Source organism: Vanessa atalanta, chromosome 4 (genome assembly GCF_905147765.1).
Source record: "Vanessa atalanta chromosome 4, ilVanAtal1.2, whole genome shotgun sequence".
Taxonomy (NCBI): Eukaryota; Metazoa; Arthropoda; class Insecta; order Lepidoptera; family Nymphalidae; genus Vanessa; species Vanessa atalanta.
Window position 1 is genome coordinate 10815508 of NC_061874.1, and position 12335 is coordinate 10827842.

Sequence of the window (12335 nt, forward strand, 5' to 3'; positions counted from 1 at the left end):
TTCATCCTTATCTGTTTTTTTTTAATACAAGTACAATCGGTAGTTTCTTGATAATGATAATGTTATAGGCATATATTTATATCGACCGATTGCTGCAGATTTTATTCGCAAAATAAAACGCACTACGCTACTCAACATCGCGTTTTATTTCGCCTCCAAGTTTTGACACGTCATTGTGGTTATCCAGTTGACAGGATAATAAAATTTAAAAGTTATCATTATAAAAATCTAATTTATTATGTAACATAACCCAACAAATATTATCCTATAAAATATCACAAGATTGCAAATATTTATCTAAAATCTATTGCGCCTTCTTGTCCTCGTTCTTGTTTTCATTTTTATGTTCGCTTGCTTCGTCTTCGTATTTATTTGGTGTCTCACCGGGCTTCAAAAGTCTTCCTACGATGTCATATTTTTCTGTAAATAAAATAATAATCAATGAAAAACATGTCAATTGTAAAAGATATTTTACTAAAAAAAAAATCTTCAATATTTTGACGATTAATGACGAATGTCTTGATTACACATAACATAATTATGTAAGACCAAATTCGAAATTCGAATTGGAAAGTGAAATGTCAACCAATTGTATGTTAATCAACGCTCACTATTATAAATAATAATTTATCATTGTTTTAAAAGTCAAGTCAATGATATTGAATACCGTTCGATAGTATTAACTTATATGTATTTACCATTTGTTATTATACAAAATTATGTATTTTAACATTAGTTGGGCGTTATACAGGTTTGTCGGAGTGGGTACCATCTGCACACTACTTATTAAAGCGCCGAGTAGCAATACTTTGTACTGCTGTGGTCTAGTTTGTATAGTGTGTAAGTAAATATTAAAGAAATATGATAGTGTGACAAAAAAGTATCTATGTGTGGGTGAGTGTGAGTATTCATGTAATAAGTATGCTAATGAAAAGATGAAGCTAACAAAGATTACGTTTAGTTCACTGACTTTAGTTTTGAAAACGGAAGGAGTTCTATTTCATCCAATAATAATGATAAGTAATGCTATTACATTGAAAAAGCTAGTGAATTTAAACACATATTTACTATTTAACGATGAGTTCTTAAGCGGTTCTTACGTCAATGACCATATAAAGTTTAAATTAAATCTGGTTATCCAATAAGCAATTCATCGATTACAACTTCGGTTGTGAGTATAATGTAACGAATTTGTTGTGTAAGACACGATTACACAAGTCATTCACCTATGTCTATGTCTGTGTGTGTTATCATACGTTATGTATTTAAACGCGCTGATAAGCAAAAATATTATTTTAAGCATTCCCTTATAAATTACGTAATTTCTTAAACTGTAGGTCTTATATTAAAAAATATATTTATTGTAATAACTTAGAAAATTTAAAAAACGAGTTCCTATGTTGATTTTTTTTTATTGTTCTATTGCTGGGCAATGACCTTTGCTGTGGAGAAAGTATTTGTGTTTTTTTGAGCACGCTTCTCCACTTCGGTTTACTACATGTACCGAATGTGTTAATGTTCATATTTATCGTCAAGCATGTGTAGAGTTATGAACACAAATAGCTTATGAAAAACTCACTGATGCTTGTCTGGATCTGATCCCGTGACCTTCAGTTATATTTAACATTGTTGTGTCACCGACATAATATTATATTTAGTTTAAAAAAAAACATTGTTCCTTTTCATAACAAACTAGCTTAATAATTTCACATTTTATATGAATAATCCCGGCTTCGCAAGCCGCAAATATAATTTATATTTAAGGACTGGTACACAAAAAAACTTAAAAAAAAAAAAGGAATTGGGCCTTCGTGGTTGCACACAGAACACAACTTACAAATATTCAATTTAATTCATATAGACAGCAGAAGATAAATCTTTATTTTCATTTGAAAATTGAAACGGATTCTTGATAGGATAATTAGGCAGCTTGAAAATTATACATTGAAAGTCTTAAACCCAATTTGCGACTGAAGTTTATTTCGAAAGTAACTCTCGAAAACGGAATGTCGTATTGTTTAGAAAATGAAAACATGAATTGCAATCTCGAATATACTGTTAATGTATTGAAATTTATTCTTAAAATGAATAAATATTCAATGACTTTCAGTAAATTTGATCGAAGGGAAATTAAAACTTTCCCCGTAAATTCGATTCAGTTAATTCTTTTATTATGTTGGTCACGATCTAATCAATCAAGTATCTATTGTTTATAAGACGAATCGGCGAACGTTATTGAATATATTTAATTTATATTTGGGCTGAATAAGTAGCGGCCTTGCTATTATGATACTATTCATGTGAAACATCTATTACGTATTCCGTGATGGCAGGCGGTATGACGCTCTTTTATGCCGTCATGCCCTCTTCGTCGTCGCTCTCTAACCCCTTGTGTGTGTACGTGGTGCGTATATTAAGCAACGTGAAATATATGTGGTATCGATGAGAATAACATTTCAAGGTCAAGTTTAATGTAACATAATTTTAGAATAAACTTAAAATATATAGGATTTTACAAATCTTTCAAGCCTTTTGTATAATAATAGATGTATCCGCGACTTCGTGCGCGTTTGAATGTAACAAAAAAATTATTGTTATCGCCTAAGTACTACTCTACTCTTACACCTCAGTACTACTCCTTATTACATTAGCTGTCTGCCAGTGAAAGTCCCGTCGAAACCGGTCCAGCCGTTACATAGATAACAGACAGATAGAAAGACATAAATTAAAAAAGATGTAATTTTGGTATATGTAACGTATTTAAATACATATGCACTTAGTAAAAAGCGGTTATTTGAATATTACAAGCAGACACTCCAATTTTATTATATGTATAGATAGTATGTCTTCCTTATTTTTTCAAAACCCTACAAGAGAAAATCTATTTTGTTTGCTTATAAATCAAATTTTATATTTTGTAATTTAACGATTAAAAAGTGCCTGTAAAAGCCTATTTGAATAAAGTATTTGATTTTTGATTAACGTTCACATAATATTAAATATGTTTTACATCGGATTAAGTAATAAATATAATTAATGAATATATTATATGAGACGTCCCAATTAGCGTGTCGTATATAATATGCGATATATATAAACCAAATAGGTTCTATAGAATATGCTTTTAAATGGAAAGAGACTGCTTGTAACGTGAACCAAAGACAGAAGAACAGATGCTATACCTAAAACTAATTTCAAAGTCTTATGAATTTTCCATTATCTGAAAAATATAGAAAATTAATTCTCAACTTGAATTGTGAATGAGGTCAATGAAAATCAAAAACACCCGAACTTCAACACAGAACATGATTAGAGTACAAATCAAATAAATCACTTGAAATCAGCTTATTAAAAATTTATAATCCCAAGTCGAACAGGCTAAAGATTTCACGATAGTTTAAGTGCCTTCTGTTTGCATTCGGAATGTTATTGAAGAATAAATAATTTTTCGATTTGAGTGACATTTGTGGCATCAATAAGCTCATTGTAGTGGCGATAATAGAACTACATTTATTCAAATTTAATTAGCTTAAATAAATACGACTAATCTATTATAAATAATTGCATCGTTCCAATAAATATATTTATTGAAATTCTATAAAACTCAGTATTTGACAATTCGATTTAAAAGTTGTACGTGAATATTTCTGTTTAAATAATTACTAATATTTAGAAATAAATTACGTTTATAATTTATACAACATTATTATATAATAATAATGTACTGAAATTAATTATTAAAACATTATAAGCGTTTTTTTTTGATAAACCAAGCTGTATAAAATTTGAAAATTGAAATGCAGTATAAAACCCGTTTTCAACTCCAGCCAGTTAATCAATACATGAATATATTGTTTATAATGCTGACTTAATAACATGCTGTTGTAACCTCTGTTCCAATATGACCCTCACCTTGCCTCGACGAGAAACTTGAGCCCATGTTGAAAAAGAAGAAAAAGACATTTAAAATTATTTTGCAATGAGTTATTTCGTCGAAATAGAGTAATAATTACTAACAATACATTTATGTTCGTCAAAATAAAATGAAATTATAAAGTAAACACACTTATCAAAATTTACCGACCGTTCTTTAATGCAAGAATTTTTAAACGTACATATTCGATTCGTGGTTATGTTTTGTTATTTATAGTGTTACAAAAATGTATTTTTATAAATATAAATGTAGGCTTTTCTTCTATAACTGTTGCTATAAGAGCGAATTCTACTTAAAAAAAGTAGGCTTTTACAAGCACTTTTGAACCGTCATTTTACAGAACAATATTAAGTGAAGCTACCAATTCGGAATGCAGATTCTAGAGACGAATCGGCAAGAAACTCAGTAGTTACTCTTTTCCAACATTAAAAATACAAAGCTATGTTAGTTAAATACAATTATATATGTATAATTTATAGAACATATTCTGCCTGGAAGTTAACAAGTTTAACAAATAACACTTATGATATGTTCCCGATTCCAATCGAACCCAATTTCGACAATTCCTAACAAAAATAAAACTTAGTTTAATCGTAACAGAGGACCAATTAAGCTTTTATATCAGTTATATCAGTTCTGATACGATCCCGATCCAACTAAGACCGAACCTCAACTGGATCGTTGTGTTATTTAAATAGAAAAACGGCTAAACACCAGCGAAAATAATTCGATTCGAATAAAGTGACAAATAGTTGAAGGAACAAGGCTGACAACCAGCTGTGACTTCAATTGACATTCATATAACTAAGCCAACATAATCAGCGTTTAGATCTGCTAAATGCAGTACAAATAAGTACAAGCCTAATTTACACATCGTTAATTGTGATTAAGTACGTTTTTATACGCAACTTGGTCGTGTGCAATGAAATCTTTTTAAAGAAAATTAAAACATATATTTACTATCTGAGTAATATACATTTGGTTATAAGGCCTTGTGCATGTAGTGTATATGTACCACCTACTTATCGAAACAGTCACCTCCTCTATTACTTTGTCCTCTTTATTAATTACAAGACATATTTGCCCTAATTGACGAAGCAATTTGTACGCTATTCCTTAACATTTCTTATAGTCTATAGGTTTTTGGTTACGATAAAGTGTTCCATTTACCGTTGATATAACTAATTTAAATGATAAAAGTTGAATAAATTTAAGTATAATAGATAAAAGAGATGGTGTTATTACCTATTCAAGTATAACGACAGGAGTTATATAATCATTTTAAAGTTATTTGTTGTTCTCTTTTTCTAAAGAATACATAACAATATTCTTGAATGACGTTCAGAATCAGTGTCATAATGCTTTGGATAAGTTTTATTTACCTTTGAATTGTTCTTCCCATTCTTTTGCTGATGCAACTTCATCAGGTGAAAGATCACTGACATCGTCGTACTCCTTATCTGATGCAGCGACTTCTCCTGTAGCTAGGCCACGGGTTGCGTCCTTACCAGCGAAAGCCGCATATGGACCTCCTGAAAATATAAAGAGTAAATTGTTATATAAATTATAAAAGAGTTATATCTATAAATGTATTTTTATTTGTAAAGGTAGATAACGTTTATAATTAAATAAATAAATTTTATTATAACTGCCTTTGATCGATCGAGAGTAATATTGCTATTAAACCAAAAATATATGTACTTTCAGCACGTACCTATTTTATTATTGTATTTGAGTATTTTCGTTCAAACAACTACCAACATAAAAAATACAAAATGATAACGCTATTAAATGTATACAGCATTATTAACCAATACTCGTAACTCATGGAAATTCTCAAACAAATTTTACTGAGAAATAAAATATAAATTACTTAAAAAGCAAAGTTATCTTGTCGATACCATATAAACTTCAGAAACATTATAATAGCATTACATGAAAATGAAACAAAAAAAATATTATTCATATTAACAATGGCTCGTCTGAAACTCGGTTAATAATCACTCCTACTGACCACAGCAATAACATAATGGGTTCTAAATCATGATTAGGTCGGCTTGATTGTGGTTTGGTTGCACATTTGTGTGAGCCTAATATTCAGCATGGTTTACACTGTTCCATTATTCGATATTATGACCTAGTAGCTACTTCATACAGCCTATATATAAAACAAGATCATATCGCTTCTCATATATCATTGTCATATCAATTTCATTACGTAATGATATTTCAGGTATCTCTTGATGATATTTAATTGTGGTTGTTTTAAAATTATACACACGAAATCTATGGATTGATTGTATTTCCGCTTGCTTATTGATGGATGATATGTTATAAAAAATGTCACAAGATATCGGTTTTGTGTCGCAATTTCAGTGGAAAATGTTATCATGTTTATCATATCCATACGAATATATACAAAAATAAATCTGTATGACGGTCAGATGAAATGCTGCAGTAATTCGACAAAATATTTTGAACACGAAAATTAAAAATATCAATTGAGAGAATTAATTCCATCAATACGAACAAAGTCGCAATTATAAGTATAAGCAAGTATTATATTTGCAACAATAGCTGCTATTATCATAGCATACAGCCATAAAGATAAAAAATACAATGAAAGTAATGAATCCGTTGATCGAAATATATTTTACGATCACAAGCAGTCAAATACTTTCTTGCATGCTAGACAAAAAAAGATTCAAATACTCCAAAATACTTTATTTATTTTTGTTCGTTTATTATCTTTATTGTTCGTAAATAAACTCAGTGACATTTTAAGTTATCGTGTACAAAGGATTTATCTACAAAATATTCTTTGTAGTTAAAAGAAAAAGCTGTTTTAACATTACAATATATGGACGAGGTGCTGTTTTATTTCGGATTTTGTAATGAATCGATTTTCTAAATCAACCGAGATCGCTCAATGAATAGAACACGTGGATTTAAACCGGAAATCGCGGTTTCAAATATTGCTGAGGTTTCATTTGTGCATGAGTTGGACGATATTGTGATACATATGTTTCCACCAACCCATTGGAGTGTATAGTGTTGTGGAAAAACTTACTTCTTTTTATATTTCTAGAACAAAAACTATCCATCAGTTGTGTAATAAATGTTATAAACGCAACGTTGTCTTTTGACGATTGAATATCTTTTAATATATATATATAAAGCGACGAGTTTAAGAAAAAAAATGTATATATTAATTTTTATCGAAACGTTTCAAATGAGTTATGACATTTATTTTGATACGAATTATTCCTGATAAACAAACTAATAATAATACATACTTTTTTTTTAATTTTTATTAAACTTACGCTTCAAAAACTAGCTTCGTTTGTTATGATTATAAAGTATCAAATATCTGTCAGTAGGTTGGAATTATTTATAAATTTATTCAATACTAAAATCTATTCGATTGAGTTATCTAAATAATGGTAAAAACGGCATGAGAAACCTTTGTACGAACCTTTAGAAAAAAGGTTGGGGATAAATCTGAACGGCCGCGAAAGCATTTTTACATAATTATTTAAAGATTAACCTACAGTGCTATTCTGTTAGAACTGATATCGTATACTACATTTCGATTGCAGGAAGAGTGAAGATAAACAAACCTTAGATTTACATATTCCATGCGGCTTGCTAATGGCTCAGCTATTTTATGGACGAGCTCACAAACATTTACTGATAAATATATCTTATACTATATATAATACTACTTATATACACTTTTCGTAACGTAGCGTAAATTTTTAATGAACCAATGATGGCAGGTCAAGGTCAAAGTTGTTTTATTCTTTTTACTCCTCCTGCCATTGGAATAGGCTTTAGATATGAAAACTGACTAACGGAATTACGCTGTTTTGTTGCGCATATAATTTTTATACAATAAGTGAACTATTCGATATTAACGTTTTTTTTTTTATACTAGCTGCATAACTGTATTGAATACGTTCTTAGAGAAGAGATTCTGACTTAATTCTGTTCTAGAATTTAGAACGAAATGTTCAATAAAGCATTTAAATAAATAAATAAAAAATAACACAGCATGTTAGTATTTGAAACAAAAATTATTCGCAATAAGTTAAATGAATATAATTTTAATATTTATTTAACTGTTCTATGTATCTACAGGGTAATTAATAGCTGAAATAAATACTCTGAAAAATATACTCTTTTAACGATTAATGTATACAAATAATGATATATATATATATATATATATATATATATATATATATATCATTATTATGTAAATTATAACCGAAGCTTAAAAGACTCGTTTTTAATTCCAGTCAGCTTCGTAAAAAATGAGTACCAAGGTCGTTAAAATTGTCTGAGTCACTGTGACTCGACGTATTGTATATCATATATTTATCATACAAAATATATTGTCAAATCACTCTTGACTAAGTATTCGAAATTCGTCCATGATAATACAAATATTGGAAATTTTAGGTAAACATATGAATTTATTATTTATCTGTTTTTCATTGATCAATGTTATGTCGTCAAAGCTAATAAATATTTAAAAAAAAAATATTAAGTTAAGTGACAAACAGAGGAAATTCAAATTATACTGAACTGTTTGGTCTGTAACTGTTAATATGTACATACATGTCGGTATAAATATGAGACTATATAATAGCAATACTAAAAATGGCTATCAAATAAAAGATAAGACTAAAGACTGACTTTGAATAAAAGTTCCCCTTTTATCATATGTAAGATCCCAGACATATAAATATTTATGTCAAAAAGGTAGGCCCAATGGATAATGGGCCACCACCGCACTACTACAAGACATTGCTACTTAAAGTAAATCAATTCTCATATTACTAATGCTCTTCTAATCTTGAGAACTAATATGGTATATCCCTGTTTACACTGTGTCACTCTCCCTTCAAACAGGAATACAACTCGAAGTATTGTTGTTTGTTGCTAGAATGTCGTTGGTAACCCAGATAAGCTTGTCCAATACCCTACTCAAACCAAATTATCAACTAAAAGACACAAAACGATTTAAAAAGTATTTAAGCATCCTTCATTTCATACTGCATAAATATATAAATTGACCGTTGTTTGAACTTTAGGTTATAAATATTAACTATTAAAATAAATATTACGTTCAATAAATGATTTATGTAAGTACTTAAGTTTCATGGTAATATTAACGTCACTATATTAATAATAAGAATAATGATAAGTTTAAGCGAGATTTTAGTCAACACTTGCATAGTTTTTTACTTTAAAACAGTCTCGATATTATTTGAAATGAAAGTCATCAACCGTTGGACCTAGTTTGTTGGGTAATTTGGATCAATGTCGTGCGACGTATGTAGAAAATTGTTCAAACTGGAACACAGATTCTTATAATGAACACGTTTTATGAATATTATGTTCGTTCACGTCAATCGAATAAACATGTTTGATTTATGTTTGATTACAGTTACGTTAATTTTTAGAAGCAGAATGAGAAAAAAATTAAAATACGGTATGATACAATTTTTTCTTTCAATCAGTTGTTACGATAATTTCGCACCACTATAAATATATATCTCTTCGTAGTTTTACTCGTGCTAAGCTGAGACGGGTTAGTGCGTTATAAGAGTATAATGTTAAGGATGAAAACGACTGTTTAAGACTTCGGTTAGTGTTAATGAACACGTCTTTTAATTGTATTAAATAACCTAATATTCTATCTCTTTCTTGCTTTATAGCTGTTCTCCGATGCGTGACAAGAACAATGTTCAGTAAAATTAAAATTGGTCAACGTCTTCTAGCGCATACAGTGTACTACGACAATATAAGTCATAAGTTATAGTTCGTTAATTATGTCAGTGAGCATAGACACTAAGGAATGCAATATCCTTCTAATCGATTTCAGTTATGGCGGCCATTTTCAAAGAGAAATAGTAAACTGCGCAAAACAATAAGTGCTTAAGTGTTTGTAAAAAAACAGGTGCACTCTATTTTCCCTAACCGCATCAGAGAACAGACAACCGATGGCATACTAATCTGACACGGCTTGATAGAATTCAGGCACAGACTAACTTCCAAACTATCTATAGTGGCTATAGCCTAAAAGACCGACGAGGTATCATCACAAAGTCAAAATCAAGTCAAAGTCAAAAATCTACCACTGGTTCGGAATTTAACACCTCGGACCTAAGAAGAACCGGCGAAAGAAACTCAGCGGGATATTTTCTTTCCATTTTGCATGTACAATAATAATTATATTTTAGTTTTTTGAAAGAGCCTGGACAATGAATAATTATGTATCGATACACAAAACTAATGAATTGCGTATCATAACTGTAAATATTTTTCTTTTAAAACCACAATACAAACATAAACTTGGCTACTATGTTACTTAAATATAAGAAGTTTCGATAAGTTTCGAATGCGTTAAATACGAACTTTAAAAAAAAACTAAGTAGTATAATGTTGATACGATATCGCTTGTAAACTTTATTAATCATAATTATTGTTTTCAATGTCGCACGTCAACTGTTTTAAATATTTCGCAATCAATGTCACGGTCGAATTTAAAACGTTTCTGGAATAATCTTGATACATACATCATTATACGAATATAATATTAAACATGCGGGATAGTCTATGTGTAATACGCGTATTATCAATCTGCTTATTACTGAGTATAAATAGATCCTTACTTCCGTTAGAATCCTCGACAGGATTGACGGTAAGCAAATAGATTATAACGCTTGATAGTGTACAGATAAGCAATGACTGGTAATGATTATATATTTTTATATCGTATAATATTTATCATAGTTTTTTTGATATTTTATACTTAATTATTTTAAATGAATAAATTTTACATACAAAAAATATTCTACCAGATCAAGTTAAAAACTAACGCGTATTAGAATTCAAGGTGTTGCTTCGACCTCAGGTGCGAGTTTTAATGATGTAATATGAACTTTATTTCCATTGCCTTAAGAAACATAATCAATTAAAGTTTAAATAAATTCTTTTAGCATAGAAATATAAACGTAGTTGTGGTTTTAATTATTATGTAAATTACGGTAAAAAATATCTTACAGCTAATAATAAAAATAAATTTCATATATTTAAGAGACTAATATTTTTTAAGCTTACCCGGTCCATAGAATCGTTTCCCTTTAGTCACGTCGAAAATTATACCATTTACAGCCAACAATACTCTGCCTTCTTCATCAGAGCCATCATATTTCTTTAATTCAGCAACTGTCATATCCTTTCGCAGCTTGGCCATCGGTGGCGGAGGAGGTGTTTCCGGCCCCGACGTTTCCAAATGCGACTTTATTATCTTATACAGTAAGTACAAAATGAAAAACACCAAAATCAAATTAATGGGACTCGTCAATTCATCCCAAAATGTGGGAGACGTTTCGTTTTCCGTCATTTTTAAACACGTCTTTGTACCGCGAGTTGTTAAAATGAACTGAGTATAGTATTATCAACTAACTAGTACGTCATACAAGGTCAACGCGTACCGTTCGAGTAGTTTATCGATGTTAGTACGATATCAACAACGCAGACGAAGTGTGAACGCAAAACATTCTGAATGTTGGTACTACTGTGTTAAAACATAAACGAAATGTTGTAAATTGTAATGTGAACTGTCTTAGTTAGTTTATAAACATTATTCGATGAATGATAAATTATTGACGCACATTTTCAGTAACATATTCAATAGTTTTTTTTTTTTATTGACAACATTGACAATACGTTAAAATTGACTTGTGAATATGATGTTGGTATATTTTGTTGAAATTATCTTTATAATTTATGTCGTGCGATGAAGAACGTCTGGAAACCTGCATGTCATGTCTAATGAAACTGTTACAGTTCGTCCAGCCCGGATTGGAGTGTGGTGGAATAAACTAGAAAGTTCTTCCAAATTAAATGATTTAAAAGGAGAGGAGGCCAAGCAACATGACATTGGTGAAGGGGAACGGGCCAAGTGATGGTGACCACTGTCACCACTGTACGTAGACTTTGGTAAGAAATATTAACCGTTCCTTACATAGCCAATGCACCAAACCTGGAGCTAAGATATTATGTCCAACACAACAATGCTAAGTATTGCTGTTTGGCGGTAGCATATGTATGAATAGTTGACGGAATGGATGAAACCTACCTACACTGGCTTGCACAAAGCATCAAATAACACTGTTACTTATTATTATTGTTATGTAATATTGCATTCTTAATCTGTATAATCTTGAATGAGATTTATATTTCTTTAAAGAACGGAAAACCATTTAAATACCATTAGGACTTGACCTACTTTTCATAATAATGAGAAAAATTAAGAGATGTACTTATTGAATTAATTTTCGATTTTAAACATTGTTTTGTTTTAATAAACAGTAGAAGGTCTGTT

The 12335-nt window shown here is 29.9% G+C and overlaps 1 protein-coding gene across 1 annotated transcript; it reads right to left on the reverse strand.

The window, feature by feature from the left end:
• Positions 1 to 212: 212 nt before the first annotated feature.
• On the reverse strand, positions 213 to 11450 carry LOC125077633 (membrane-associated progesterone receptor component 1-like). Its single transcript, XM_047689614.1, has 3 exons — positions 11066 to 11450; positions 5317 to 5466; positions 213 to 420 (listed from the first exon to the last, which is right to left on the reverse strand). The coding sequence occupies exons 1-3, from the start codon at positions 11349 to 11351 to the stop codon at positions 305 to 307; spliced, it is 552 nt and encodes a 183-aa protein (XP_047545570.1). The 5' UTR covers positions 11352 to 11450; the 3' UTR covers positions 213 to 304.
• Positions 11451 to 12335: the final 885 nt, after the last annotated feature.